Source organism: Hyaena hyaena, unplaced genomic scaffold (assembly GCF_003009895.1).
Source record: "Hyaena hyaena isolate Hyena2069 unplaced genomic scaffold, ASM300989v1 scaffold_261, whole genome shotgun sequence".
In the NCBI taxonomy this organism is placed as follows: domain Eukaryota; kingdom Metazoa; phylum Chordata; class Mammalia; order Carnivora; family Hyaenidae; genus Hyaena; species Hyaena hyaena.
Window position 1 is genome coordinate 855,259 of NW_024080893.1, and position 16,361 is coordinate 871,619.

At 35.6% G+C, this 16,361-nt stretch overlaps 1 protein-coding gene across 1 annotated transcript in view; it reads right to left on the minus strand.

Annotated features, from left to right (window-relative positions):
- The window catches only part of GAS2L3 (growth arrest specific 2 like 3), a 40,439-nt gene that overhangs the window by 17,507 nt on the left and 6,571 nt on the right, over nucleotides 1–16,361 (minus strand). The window contains exons 2-3 of the mRNA XM_039245595.1: nucleotides 8,261–8,308; nucleotides 890–1,058 (exon numbers count right to left, since the gene is read on the minus strand). Of these exons, the coding sequence (XP_039101526.1) occupies nucleotides 890–1,058; nucleotides 8,261–8,284 (193 nt within the window). The 5' untranslated portion in view covers nucleotides 8,285–8,308. The remainder of the gene's footprint in view (nucleotides 1–889; nucleotides 1,059–8,260; nucleotides 8,309–16,361) is intronic.

The following is a 16,361-nucleotide window of genomic DNA, read 5'->3' on the forward strand; positions in this document are numbered from 1 at the left end:
ATCCTTTCTTTAGAACCATTATTATTATATAACTAACTTAAGAAAAATTATCCAAATGATCAGAATGATAATTGTGCACTGTTTTTAATTATCTTGAGAAGGCCATAGATAAGCTTTATATACTCCTTTTCACAAAAGCCTTGGAATGCTACATGAAATTTTGTATTTAAAAGGGAGCTTTTTGGGGGCACCTGGGTGGCTCAGTCAGTTAAGCATCAGATTCTTGATTTCAGCTCAGGTTCATGGGATGGAGCCCTGTGTCAGGCTCCAAGCTGACTGCACAGAGCCTGCTTATGATTCTCTGTCTCTCGGTCTCTGTCTCTCTCAAAATAAATAAGCATTTAAAAAAAGAAAGAGAGCTTTTTTTTCTGGGGAGAAAGTTCAGAGCACTCCTAGATTCTAATTGAGTAAAGAAATATGATGCCAGATATTCTCCAACCTGACACTTCCTCCTAGGGTTTAAATGCTTCTATTCCTCAATGCCTAGAAATAGCAATCATTTTAACTATAGTATATATTCCACTCAGAATTTCATGCATAATGCTAGATTAAGGTGGGGGAGGTCAGTAATACAGACCCCCCAAATCAGACCTATGTACTTAAAAAAAAAAAAAGACTTTAACATTAACAGTTAAAATGCTGATTATTCAAAGATCACTACTGACCTCCTCTTTTAAGCCTCAAACTTCTTTACTATCCAAGTCCTAAGGTTCTGGGTGAACTGGAATATTCCCTAACTAGAGTGTAAGTTTGTTGAGAACAAGGATATCAAATATTCCATTCACTAAATTATCCCCAGGCTCTAAAACAATAACTTCTCAACAAAGAGTAAGATTCTCAATAATTACTAAATAAAAAATATAATTTTGAGTATCTTTTCAAGCCTTACCTAATAAACCAGACAGCCATATTGACAGATCTTCTTGCATGGGCAACAGGGTGGCTTCATGCCTCACAGCTATCCACTCATCATATTGACAAACATCAGCCAAACCTGGCCCATGTCTGGGGGTCAGAGGACTCCGTGGACTTAGAGGCAGGTCTTCTCCAAACCACACCTGGAGAAAACACCAACCTTTTTAAAAAGTCAGCATAACCCACATCTATATTTAAATGATGAATTATAGACCATATATAATATACACATATACAAAACTGCAGCTATTCACAGAAAGTTTATAAACCAGAAGTAAACTATTAATCTAGATACTCGAGATACTTTCATTCAATACTGTGATAAATATAAATGAATCTCCAGTCAATGAATTGATATCAAACCAATAGGATGAAGGTCAACAAATAATATTTTTCCTTCACTTGCTAGCTAAGTTTAATAAATTACTTGATCAGAGCCTCAGCTTCTCAGCTCTAAAATGGGTTAAGATACAGATTTGTAGTGTCGAGCATTGAGCCTAGCAGTATTTGTTATATAATGTATAAATGAATGAATAAATGCATAAATGACATTTTATAAACTTCTGGTCATAATAACAGCATTATGTTAAAAAAATGTCTAAATAATCTGGTATGTCAACTGATTTTTGCATGGCCCATAATCTAAGAATGGTTTTTACACTGTTTTTCTACGTTTATTTATTTATTTTTTTTGAGAGAGAGAGAGAGAGCAAGCTGGGGAGGGGCAGAGAGAGAGGGAGAGAAAAAGAATCCCAAGCAGGCTCCATACTTTAATCCCAAATCAGCATAGTGCCCGAGGCAGTGCTTGAACTCACAAACCATGAGACCATGACCTGTACTGAAATCAAGAGTCAGATGCTTAACCAACTGAGTCACCCAGGCACCCCAATTTTTATATTTTAAAACGGCTATTATATAAGTACCTACATAATAGCCTCTACTTTGCCTATTAACTCATAAAGCCAAAAATATTTACTAGCTGGCCAATCCCTCGTTAAGAATAAAAATGGACAGAAACGTACTATCAATCCAAAACTCAAAATGTAATTAGATATACTTTAATATAAGATTACTTACAGAAAAGACTATCATTTCTCAACTCAGGAAGGGGTATTTGAGCCCAAGTGAAGTGATGAAGGGTTCTCATAGGAGGGAAATTTAAAATGGAGGATCAGAGCTTGAGTGAGATGAAAGAGTGTCCACACATGAGAAAAGCCTTGTGCACAGTATCAGAACCTGAGTAGGATGAGGGTGTCCAGAGGGGAAGATGGGGGAACATTCCAGTGCAGGGTGTCAGAGCCCAAGTGAGATGAGAAAGCCATCAATGCAGGGAACAACAATGGGAGAGTGGTTACATTCACAGAGAATGGGGGTCAATTTTCTCACTGCGAAAGAAGAGAGGTACAACTCTTCTATGGAATGAGAGAAAACTAGAATGAATGAAATCCTATGATGTCAGGAATATCTTTTACCAGAAAGCAAACAAGGGCTCAAAGAATGATCAGGACATACCAAAACGATATAGAAGTTAGCATAAAGGGACTTCTACTGGCTAAATCAAGAGCAATTTGAGCATCAAACAATGATATAAATGGATTATAAAACATTAAGATAAAAAAACTATTAGTTTCATACAGATATAAATATATGAATAAATTGGGATTTTAATGAGGAATGAGTGTTTTTTCTTAAATTTTTAATGTTTTATTCATTTTTGAGAGAGAGAGAGAGAGACAGCATGAGCAGGGGAGGGTCAGAGAGAGAGGGAGACACAGAATCTGAAGCAGGCTACAGGCTCTGAGCTAGCTGTCAGCACAGAGCCCAATGCGGGGCTTGAACCCATGAACCGCGAGATCATGACCTGAGCCAAAGTCGGACGCTTAACTGACTGAGCCACCCAGGAGCCCCAAGGAATGAGACTTTTATATAGTTTCAAAGTACTTCCCACAAAATGCTTGTTACAAAGAGAAGAAAGAACTTTACAGCAGGGAAACCTGACAGATAGCAACTTAACCAAGTGACAAAAGTAAACAACATCAATAATGGGACAAACCAAAATCACATTCTACCTGAAAGGATACAAAGAGAAAACACAATATCCCTCTGTGATATTCCTGACCTGACAAAGATGCATAACTTGAATCTAATCATGAGAATACAATAGGCAAATCCAAACTGAGAGACATTCTACAGAATAATTGGTCTATAATATTCAAAAGTGTTAAGGTCATTAAAGAAAGCAAATGACAGTATCTCACTGTCTAGATACTGTTCTAGACTGAGACTAAAGTCTAGACAACTAAATGTAGCATGTGACTCTAAACTAGACATCATGGGAGCAACTGGCAATACTTGAATGTGCTCTGAGTATTGAATGGTAGTAGTACTGTACCACCTGGTTCCAATTATTTCATTGCAGTTCTGACAGGAGGATGTCCTGATTTGTGAGAAATGCACACTAAAGAATTCAGAGGTAATGAGTCATTAGATTAGCAATTTATGCTTAAATGGTTCAGCAAACAAATATCTCTTTTCCACACTTAAAGGCTACTTTTCAAGCTTGTGATTACTTTAAAATAAAGGGTTTTTTAAATATTTAAAAACAAAAGAGGTATGAGTATAGGTAATACCAAGTGAATCTAGTCCCTTCTGGATTTTTAAATGTAGATCATTTTCCTGCTAAAATATATTAAACTTATTGAGGTTTATTTAAGACAAGTCTTACTACACCAAATCAAAATCCACAAAACCACTGTTAATACAGACAGACTTTGGAGGGGAATAAAAAAGAAAGAGCTGTTTCCAAACTCCTATTATGAGAAACAAACACATTTTAAAAAACTCCCAAAGTCAAAGAAAGAAAATGAACACAAGAGGTGACCAGTAGTAGTGAAACTCAATAAATATCCAAAGACAAACAAACAAACAAAAGAAAATCCTATAACTTACTTAAGGGCCATCATTTCATGAACTAAGGGGAGAGACTGGGGAATGAACTCCTAAATATATATTCTATAAAGTTTTAGGAAAAAGATGAGATGTCTTTTTTGTTTCTCTGAATTCTCTTAAAATTATTTCAAAGGAAGTATAGCAAAGATGTACTACCTAAATCTTCCTTTCATAAGCATGTCTTATTCCTGTTTGTAATCCCAGAACTCAATATAAGACACAGTACATGGTACTAAGTAATATATTTGTTGAGGAATTGAGGATATTAGCAAACAACTCTTTGTACCATCAAAATCAAGATGCATCTCACATTAGAGGGTATTTCATAATCAACAGAATGTAATTTGTGTTTTAACCATGTGGCTGAGCTGAAAAAAGTCACAGCAGTTGCAAATGCTTGTCAAGGAAAGATGTGCATTAATTAGTTAGAAAGGTGGTTTTGAAAAAACCTGTGTGAAAACGAAGAAGTTAATATTAACTAAAGTCATTCTAATTTCTTGCCACATTAGAGAGAACAGTACTTGGATTCTCCTACTATTGCCATAGAAAACTCTATAATAACCTGGGCTGGTCAGCACCATATTAATGTTATTAAAAGTTAGATGTAAATAGCAAAAACTGTCTGTATAAAGGATGTTCTCAAACATGTGAAAGCTGTCATATTGCAAAGGTTTTTATTCTTAAATAGTTTATGGTCATGTTGGTTTCCATATAACACCCAGTGCTCAGCCCAACAAGTGCCCTCCTCCATGCCCATCATCCCCCTTCCCCCACACCCATCAGCCCTCAGTTTGTTCTCAGTATTCAAGAGTCTCTCATGGTTTGCCTCCCTCCCTCTTCCCACCTATTTTTCCCCTTCTTCTCCCCCATGGTCCTCCGTTAAATTCCTCCTAATCCGCTTATACGTGCAAACATATGGTATCTGTCCTTCTCTGCCTGACTTATTTCATTCAGCATAACACCCTCAAGTTCCATCCATGTTGCTACAAATGACCAGATTTCATTCTTTCTCATTGCCATGTAGTATTCCATGGTACAGATAAACCACATCTTCTTGATCCATTCATCCATTGATGGACACTCAGGCTCTTTCCATGTTTTGGCTACTGTTGAGAGTGCTGCTATGAACATTGGGGTACATGTGCCCCTATGCATGAGCACCCCCGTATCCCTTGGGTAAATTCCTAGCAGTGCTATTGCTGGGTCATAGGGGAGTTCTATTGTTAATTTTTTGAGGAACTTCCACACTATTTTCCAGAGGGGCTGCACCAGTTTACATTCCCACCAACAGTGCAGGAGGGTGCCCATTTCTCCACATCCTCGCCAGCATCTAGAGTCCTCTGATTTGCTCATTTTAGCCACTTTGACCGGTGTGAGGTGGTATCTCAGTGTGGTTTTGATTTGTATTTCCCTGATGAGGAGGGACATTGAGCATCATTTCATGTGCCTGTTGGTCATCTGGATGTCCTCTTTGGAGAAGTGTCTGTTCATGTTTTTTGCTCATTTCTTCACTGGATTGTTTTTTGGGTATGGAGTTTGGTGAGTTCCTTATAGATTTTGGATATTAACCCTTTATCTGATATGTCATTTGCAACTATCTTTTCCATTCCGTCGGTTGCCTATTAGTTTTATGGATTGTTTCCTTTGCCGTGCAGCTTTTAATCTTGATGAGGTCCCAATAGTTCATATTTGCTCTTGATTCCCTGGCCTTTGGGGATGTGTCAAGTATGAAATTGTTGTAGTTGAGGTCAAGGAGGTTGTTTCCTGTTTTCTCCTCTAGGGTTTTGATGGCTTCAGGTCTTTTATCCATTTTGAGTTTATTTTTGTGTATGGTGTGCAAAAATGATCTAGTTTCATCTTCTGCATGTTGCTGTCCAGGTCTCCCAGGACCATCTCTGAAAGAGGCTGTCTTTTTTCCATTGGATACTCTTTCCCACTTCATATTGCAAAGATTCTTAATCCATAGGTAGTCTATAGATGAACTTGAGTATGTATGTATGTATGTATGGCCTTTTCTCGGTTCATAGCTTTTTGCCAAATTCACAAAGGGGACTATGACCCGAAAGATTAGGAATTATTGTTCATTTTTAGACTGTATGTCTATTTACTAATCAGAATGAAGGATATAAATTTTAAAAAGAGGGACAAGGAAGATCTTTTTTAAAAAAGTTTATTTATTTATTTTGAGGGGATAGGGAGAGCAGAGAGAGAGAGAGAATCACAAGCAGGGTCCATGCTCAATCCTACAAACTGTGAGATCATCACCTGAGCTGCAATCAAGAGTTGGATGCTTAACCGACTGGGCGACCCAGGCGCCCTAAGGGGCAAGGAAGATTTTAATTAATAAATTAATTAGAAATCAATTACTAAATTAATCAAGTACTAAATTAATAAGAAATCAATTGATAGGCTCCTGCATGGCTCAGTTAAGCATCGGACTCTTGATTTGGGCTCAGGTCATGACCTCATGGTTCATGGGTTCGAGTCCCACATCAGGGCTCTGTGCTGACAGTACCTGCTTGGGACTCTCCACATATCCCTCTTTCTGCCCCTAACTCACCTTCTCTCTCTCAAAAATAAATAAACTTAAAAAAAATAAGAAATCAATTGATCAGCTATCTGCTGGATGTCTCCTCTCTACAAGGCACTTATGAATAACTACATGACCATCTTATACAATTAGCAGAGAAAGAGGTGAAAATCCTACAAAATTCTCACACTCATCAGGGAGAGAAGCAAAAACATCCGTGAGAGATGTCAAGAGTACTCTTGTAAAGAATTAATAAATACGGATCTGTAGAATCTGGATCAGAGGAGGTTTCATAGAATTATAAAACAAAACTATGAAGACAATTACCAAGTTAAGAAAATATTAATGGCATCTGAAAGAATGAGAAAAATATGGCCAATGTGGCAATGATATAAAGCATACCATAAGGAATCAAGAAATATAATGAACATGAAACTAATGACATTTCTGAGACTTGGGTAAAAAGAGGACAAATAGAAATAATCAGATAAAAAATGCTAATAAAAAAAGTAATAAAGGAGTTTTGAGCATAGTCAGTGTGGGTTTGAGAGGACTCAGAGGGCAAGAACAAGACCTTCTGGAACCCTGCCATGGACTCCCAAGTCCCAAAAGGAAAAGAGTATAATAGAACTCTTTATTAACAGAGTGGAGGATACAGCTGCATACACAGGAGGGAGTATAAGCAGGATCATGTTCAGAGTTGTTAACATTTGATAAATAAATCCTCTTCTCTAGGCTCCACTTACCGCTATCTTTCTAAGAAAGAAAAGAAAAGAAAAGAAAAGAAAAGAAAAGAAAAAAAAAGAAAAGAGACAGAAAGAAAGACAGAAAGGGAGAGAAAAAGAGGGATGGGGGAAAGAGAGAGAGAGAGAGAGAGAGAGAAAGAAAGGGGAAGAAAAAAGAGAAGAAAAAAGAAAGACTTTCACAACAAAAGTATAATCTCCAGTTTTATATCTGGAGAATCTTGTTGTACCAATGACACAACAAAAATTCGTGTCTACTGTGCAACGTACATTCTAGTAGGCACTTTGCTCATGATCTCTCATTGATTCCATTGATTTCCTCACATCGACCCTGAAAAATAAGCGCTATTATCTTCACCTTAGAGGTAAGGAAGCAGAGACTCTGAGAGGTAAAATAAATTGCCAGAATCTCACAACCAAGACTGGCAGACCCAGAATGAGAAATGATTGATTGTAAAGCTCTCACATTGCAAGGCAAATTTTGTTATCAGCAGCTTCATCTTTATAGGTAGAATTTCAATGTCATTTTTATCTTTAAGATTCAAGCATGTTCTATTTATATCAAAAGAAAACATTTAAAAGAATATAAAAACAATAGAGCAAATACCAACTCTGGACATCATTCAAATTTAAGATTATTCTGGTTTGTCTATTTATCTCCATCTTGCCTTCCCTCACCAAAAAGCAAACAAAGAATCACTTTAAATTTTAAGTTTTCATGCCTCATCATTTACAGTCATTACAGGGCACAGGCACAATTATCTAAAATAAATAATTTATAATTATTTTCATTGAGAGCTCTTTTAATTACAAATACATACTAAATTGTAAGGAGAGGAAAACTAAAAAATATCCCAATTCTCTTCCATTGGTAGTATAAGATGGACCCATCAATTCTAAGAAATTTTTGAGTCTTACAAATATTTAGTATAAATGAAAAGTTAAAATTAAAATCTTTTCAGAATTAGAAACTTAAAATATAGTAAATCCTGTTATTAAAATTATACTTTAAAAATCAGTACAATAAACACATTTTGTGATAATTTTAATATTTTACTAATTATCATAATTTTATTATAATCTCACAATTTAAATACATATTTTTCCAAGAAAAAACACTTACTTGAATTGCAGGTTGCATGGTCATCTACGTTGAAATGAAAATGCTTTTCTGAAAATAGAACAAAAACATTAATATGCAAATAATGGTAGCTTTCCTACTCCTTACACCCCCAAATTACAAGGAATCTGCTTTAATCTCCCATTTGACTGAAAATCTAAAACTTTTTCTTTTATTTGAAATAGTTTGACTATAGAAGAATTCAATTATCACTCCTAGCTTTTCACTTCTAAAGTATTCCTCATCTGAAAGAGGAAAACCTGAAACACATTTAATATGTAGTTTCTGGCACTGATGTCAAAGTAATTCTTGAAGCCATCTGGGTAGTAAAATAAGACTGACAATAAAACTTAGCACATATAAAAGTTTTCCAAAAATTTCCCCTGTAAACATAATGTAAACTGTAATACAAACATAAATATAATAACTGATACTGAAGTCAAGTATCTTTCAACTCATAAAGAGATTGTATACGTTCATCTGGACTTTGTATAACCTCACAGGCTTAACCATTAGCTTCTTCTGCCTGACAACAAGGTAATAGACAGGCATCAGTTTTAACTATGAAACAATACTCAGTGCTTCCTAAGCTATTTTCTCCACAAGGTGATAAAGACCAAAAAAAAAGAAAAAAAAGAAAAAGCTATTTTAAGTCCAAAGTACTATTTTTGAAATCTATAAGAAAAAAATACAATTTTAATTAATTAAGTTAGGTTAATACAAATCTATAATGTATTTTTAGAAAGAAACAAAGGTAAGGAGTTTAAAAATACTCAGACTAACAGACTAACAAAGGTAAAGAGTTTAAAAATACTCAGACTAACATAGACTATATAAAACCTAGGAATATTGATTGCTTATAGCAGCATAATATACTAGTCTATCTTTTATTGTAAACCACCATTAAAACATTCTAATAAAAAATATAAATTGGTTTATAAAACTATAATGCTATCAATTTCCAAGGAAAAGTTATTTTCTCCTCTAAGTTATACTAAACATACCACTTTCCTTTCAGGAACATTTCTTCTGGTACCAAAGTTGAACTTGAGCTAAATCTAACAAAGGTCTAATATTACATCACGTTGTTTTTTGCAGGAAGGCAAAGGACAGCAGAATGTCCTTTTTGATGTCATTTTTCCTTCTGTCTACCATAGCAAAAGGCCAAAGTACAATTGAGCATTACTAATAAGCTTGTTATGCTTCCCACGAGCTAATTCAGTGGGGAATACATTTTCCTTTAGTATAAATAATCCTTTGTCCTCAACAAAGATCCACAGTAAGAAGCTTCCGAGACTATTTTTTAAAAATGCAGCAAAGAAGCTGTTCCCATTAAAATAAGGAGTCCCACATAATCAGACAAGAGCTTTAACAGTTGGAACTGCCAACCCAAAACAAAAGAAGGCCTAAATTATAAGGCGTGTGCAAATCAAGAACAGTGACACATTCACAAAGAAGCTATCACAAGAAATGTTTAGTAGTTGCACTTTTTATGGAAAATCCAACAAAATTCATTTTATGAAAGAAATGAATTTGTGCACAACCTTCAGTCACTTGAACTTTAGCAGAGGAGTGTCTTATACATGTATTTTCAAAACATTCTTCTTGTGTAATGCAAAGAACTACTTTTAAGATGACAAAGATATATCCACCTGAATTAATTACCTTTAAAAAGAAATCCTTTAATAAAATCATACTCAGATAAGCTATAATGTATCTTCATATATGAAAGACTATCACATATTCAAGTATATGCTTTTATTGAGTAACTTTATAAGCTGAGATTGTATCAGTAAATCATCAATTAATGAGTGCTCATCATGTCCCAGATACTAAGAGCCAGTTATAGATATTTTCTAGTCATTTACTATTCTCTTTCTAAATCATTTTAGTGTCTCAGGCATTTAATCCTAAGAGTAGCATCTATTCTATAGCTGGCCCTGACCCCAGTCTGCATCATAATTTTAATTCTTGCTTCTCACTCATTTTATTACCTATTTTCCCTTCTCTATAGTTCCCTAAAAGTCTCAGTCTCTATTTTATTCTCATATAAACCAATTATGCTGAATCAGCAACATTTCATTTTTGGAGCTGCATCTTAATTAGAAAATTATTGCCTTTATTTTGTTTTGTTTTTGTCTTTATTCCTTTTGCAGAGAGCCCATTTCAATTCTTTGCCAACTTGTGAAGTCTCTTCCCTTAGATTTGGGCAATAAGATCTCTCATGTGACCAAGTCCAAGCTATACTGTAACCCTGCTGGGAATCATTCACAAGACCAGCAGGCTTATGCAGACATCATATGGGAAGAGTATATACTTAGCTTTTTAAATCTGGGGAAAACAAAACACAGAAGGCATTCATCCACCTGAAACTTGAACAATAATTGTACCTAACTCACTTACTCATCTTAGAAACAGGGTCAGTCATGAGGTCCTCAAGATCATTTATGTAAACCTCTTCATACCAATTTGACTTCAGATCTTGATGGGCAAAAATGTCAACCTGTTGAACTGATCCTTTGTCCCATAGCTGTAGGCTCTGAAACTGAGTACATTTTTACTCCTCACCCACATTATAAGATATGGGTGAGAGAGCATAAAGAGGCAAAGCTCACCCCTGATAAAAATCAGAGAGCCAATTTAGAAAAGAATGGTGAAAAAGCAAAGAAATAAGGTAAGTTTTTTCAGAAAAATAATGACATTAACTGCCACTATACCACATACAGTACTCAGACACCAGATTCTTGTCAAGATACATAAGCTGCAGGGATATGATAAATTGCAAAGTTGGGATAGTGGGATAATGTTTACTGCTGAGGAGAGGGAGGAAGATAAGATTGAGGAGGAATAACTTTCAACTGTACCTGTAAGGTTTTATTTCAAGATAAGTGGTGAGAACATGGGTGTTATACTAGTCTGTACACCTTTCTGTATGTCAAAAACCATGTCATCATTTTTTAAGGCTTCATTTAGAAAAATATTTGTAAAATATATCCTCCCTGATTTGGTCAGATGGAAAAACTTTCTTAGCTTTAAAATTTTGAGTTAAATATTTCCTAATTGCCTACTATGGAAAATAGAAATGCTAGAGCCATACCAACATATTTCATTTTTTTAAAAAGTGTTCTAAAACAACTCACCATAAAGACACCAGCTATGGTAGTAAAAAGTAGCAGACACATCTGGTTTGAATTTCAGGTCTGGCATATTAACTATATGACCTTGGGATTCTTAACTTCTCTGATTCTTAGTGTTCTCACTTGTAAAATAGGATACCACCACCTCCTTCATATGGCTATTATAAAGATTAAGTGAGATGATACATATAAAGTACCTGACATATAACTAGCGCTTAACAAATTAGTTGGTATGATTAATACTATGATGAGACATACTTACAGTTTATTTAATATAACTTATAAAATTAAAAAGAGATAAGGCCAATAACACTCAGAAATCATTAAACATAGTATGGATAGCTTATTTAACTAACATAAATAAATATAGTTATAAGTGAAAGTAAAAACTTTAAAATGCCCATGTCATGATTGGGAGGATACTTACATATGAATTTGTGACTCACAATTCTCTTTGTTAGAATAAAAGTCTTTAGGAATTTATCTAACATAGGCCCTTTGCTCCATTCAACCTATCTCCTCACTGTTCTCCCACATTTTGTTCATTTTTGTAGCTATTTCATGGTTCAGGCTGTATGCTTTTCTATGTGGTGTACACACATTCATTTATTCAACAAGCATTTACTCTTCCACTGTAGTGAACTAGCACCATAGGCAAGAAACACAGTAATGAATGTAACAGATGTGTGACTGCCCTTATAGAACAAATACACCAGTTAGGAAGGTTTAAAAAAAAAAAAAAAAAAAAGCAACCACACAAATGAATACAGTGTTAAATCGTGATAATTGCTTTGAAGGAAAGAACAGGGAAGGAAACAGCTACTTTAGACTTAGATGGAATGATTAGAAATGGTTTTGCCAGAGGGAAAATGTGAATTTGAAGAATGATAGAAATTAGCCAGGGAAAGAGAGGAAGAGTCCTAAGTATAGAGAATAATTTTTCTAAAGACTTTAAAGACAGAATGTGGCACATTCCTAGAACTGAAAGAAGCAGGTATAGCTGAAGCATGGAGAACGTGGGGCTTAGGATGGAGTTGAAACATTAGGCAGCAGCCCCATCACACAACATGTTGAGGAAATTGGATTTTATTCTGGGTGCAGTGAGAAACCATGGAGGAGCTTTAACTAAGGGAGAAGTGATCTAACTCAGTTTCAAAAGAACTCTCTGAAGGGGAGAGAGGAGCATGGGAGTGAAATAGTAATGGATTTGTTTAACAGAGAAAGGGAGAAGGAAACAGGGGAGTGGATAGAGATGTAGGAAAAAGAACCAGGGGAAACAATGAGAGAAGGAGCCAAAGAAAGGGGAAGAAACAGTGAGGCCATATAGGAAATGCAAGCATATAGGAAATGAGATGGAGAAGAGCCTGGCAGAGGAAAGGTTAGGAATCCACTACAGTGCTGCAGTAGTTTGGTGACAAATAATGGTGACTGAACTAGAATGCGGATAGTGTCTCTACTCAAGAGAAGAGGATGGATTTGATATCCACTTCAGTTAGAACCAAGACTTGATAATGGTTAGAAATGGAGAGGTGGACAGGAGGGATGTAAGGGCAGAGTGAACTGTTAAGAATGACTCCCAGGTTTCTGGCTTAAGCAACTGAGCAAATAGTGGGAGTTGAGGATGATGGGAGTCTGAACAGATCAAAGCAGGGAACAGAGTACTAATAGGTCAAAAGTACTGTGCTTTGGTCATGTTTGAGAAGTCTTTTAAAACAGCCAAGTGGGAGTGTTGATCTAGCAGTTGGAAATCCTAATCTAGAGCTAAGAAAGAAGCTCAAGGAGGTAGAAATTGTTGACAAATACTTGGAAGGTAAAGCCACTGAAAGAATGAGATCATCTAAGAAAGAAATGGAGAAAACAGTGATAAAGTGAACAAGTTCTGAGACAATCCAACATTTAGACATGAGAGGAGTTAGCAAAGGACATAGAGAAGGAATAGTTAAAAGATTCCTTAACTAAGATCATCTCAACTAACCCAGGCTTATAATTTGTTTGATTTACCTCCTCCCAGTAGCCCTTCCTGACTGGTCTGAATTACTTCTGATTTTAACTTTAACTCTTGAATTCAAATAGCATTTCCCAATCACTTCCTTTACATTGCTTCATACCATTTTGTATTATTTCTGTACATTGTTTCACCAACTATATTCTAAGTTTCTGGAATGCTGTTGGAAACAGTATTAAAAGAAGTATTCAAGCTTAAAGTTTAGGAACATTTGTTAGGAGAAATTTCAAAATCTCTAGGGAAAATTTGATTGGCTCCCTTCTACACAGTGTTTCTATAGTAGAACAAAATGTTTCAGCAGCTTAGAAGCAGCTACATAGTAGACAAGTATCTACTGGGAGACCTTTTTTTGGTATTCTTTATTATTTTCACTTATTATGTGACCTAAACTGATAAATTATTTTGCCTCTCACCCAGCAGGTCCAAGGTGAAATCGGTACAGTCATTACTGGTCAAGGTACTAGCAGGTCAAGTGAAATGCCTGATATACCAGAGGAATCACTAAGAATAGGAAAACAACTAAGAATTATATATAGGCAGAGGATCCAAGTGAAATGGACAGGACAGCTGTGCCAAGGGGCAAGGATTCTGGAAGAAATGTGCTACTCAGGAATTTGTATGCCCCACTGGACAAGTACCTTTTATTACATCTTAAATAAACTCCATTTGAAGTAGACAGAACAATGTCTCCCCAAGATGTCTTTGTCCTAATTCCCAGAACCTGTGAATATGCTACCTTTGTGACCAAGATGGGCATTATAGATTGAGTAAATTAAAGACTTTGGGTTGATAGATGATCTTGGTGGGTTCAATGTAATCACAAGAGTATAAGAAGTACGCAGAGGCCAAAAACCTTGGCAAACATAGATGCAAAAATCCTCAACAAAATATTAGCAAACTGAATTCAACACATTAAAGGGATCATACACCACGATCAACTGAGATTTATTCAAGGAGTGCAAGGATGGCTCAACATCCACAAATCAACATGATATACCATAATATTAACTAAAAAATAAAAATCATGTAATCATTCAATAAATATAGAAACATTTTAACAAAATTCAACATCAATTTATAAGACAAATTCTCAACAGAATGGGTGTAGAGGGAACACTACATAGTAAAGGCTATATATGATAAGCCCACAGCCAAAATCATATGGTCAAAAACTGAATGTCTTTCCTTTAAAATCAAAAACAAAACACACACCTCCCTACTCTCACCACTTCTATGCAACATAGTATTTGGCAGCCACAGCCAAACCAATTAGGCAAGAAAAAGAAATAAAAGTATCCAAACTGGAATAGAAGAAGTAAAACTGTCACTATTTGCACATTACATGGTATTACATATAAAATACCTTAAAGAACACCAAAAAATTCTTAGGATGCATAAATAGATTCAATGTTTTTTTTTATTTTTAATTTTTAGTGTTTTATTTATTTTTGAGAGAGAGAGACAGTGTGAGCAGGGGAGGATCAGAGAGACTGGGAGACACAGAATCCGAAACAGGCTCCAGGCTCTGAGCTAGCTGTCAGCACAGAGCCCCACGTGGGGCTCGAACCCACAAACCGTGAGATCATGACCTGAGTCAAAGTTGGACACTTAAGCAACTGAGCCACGCAGGCACCCCAATAAATTCAACATTTAGACAAAAATCAATACATAACAATCTGTAGTTTTGCCCCATGTCAGGGTCTGCACTGAGGGCACAGTGACTGCTTGGGATTCTGTCTCTCTTTCTCTCTGCCCCTCCCCTGCTAGTGTTCCCTCTGTTTTTCTCTCTCTCTCTCCCAAAACAAATGAATAAACTTTAAAAAAAAATAAAAGTTTGTTGTTTCTATACACTAATAATAAATTATCAGCAAGAGAAATTAAGAAAATACCCCATTTACAATTGTATCAAAAAGAATAAAATACCTGGGAATAAGTTAACCGAGGTAAAAGATCTGTACAAACTGAAAATTATAAGACACTGATAAAAGAAATTAAGGAAGGAACAAATATATGAAAAGATATTTCATGCTTGTAAACTGGAAGAATTAGTATTTTTTAAAAGGTCCAAACATATTACCCAAAGCAATCTACAGATTCATCGCAATCCCTCTCAAGATTCAAATGGCATTTTTCACAGAAACAGAACATATAATCTTAAAATTTGTATGTGACCACAAATGGCTCCAAATAACCAAAGCAATCTTAAGAAAGAAGAACAAAGCTAGAGGCATCACTTTCCCTGTTTTCAAACTATATTACAAAGCTGCAATAATCAAAACAGTATGGGTAGCTACACTTGTGATAAGCATAGAATAATGTATAGAATTGTGGAATCACTTGAAGCTAAAGTAACATTGTGTGTTATGTTACACTTCATTAACAACAACAAACACAGTATGATATTGACATGAAAGCAGACATGTAGATAAATGGATTAGAGAACCCAGAAATAAACCCACATTTGTGGCCAATTTTTAATAAAGGAGACTAAAATATGTTACAGAGAATGGACGGTCTCTTTAATAAATGGTGTTGGGAAGGGGTGGAGGTGGATGGGTGACTCAGTTAAATGTCCAACTTCAGCTCAGGTCATGATCTCATGGTTCATGAGTTCAAGCCCTGTGTCAGGCTCTGTGCTGACAGGTTGGAGCCGACAGCCTACTTTGCATTCTGTGTCTCCCTCTCTCTCTGTCCCTTCCTTGTGCGCTCGTTCGCTCTCGCTCTCTCCCCAAAATAAATAAACATTAAAAAAATTTTTACAGAAGTAAATTGTGCTGGGAAAACTGGACAACCATATGCAAAAGAATGAAACTGTACCACTATCTTACACCTTTCACAAAAGTTAACCCAAAATGAATTAAAGACTTGAATTTGAATGTAAGATCTGAAAACATAAAACTTCTAGAAGAAAACATAAGTGGTAAGATCCTTGACATGAGTCTTGGAGATGATTTTTTGGATC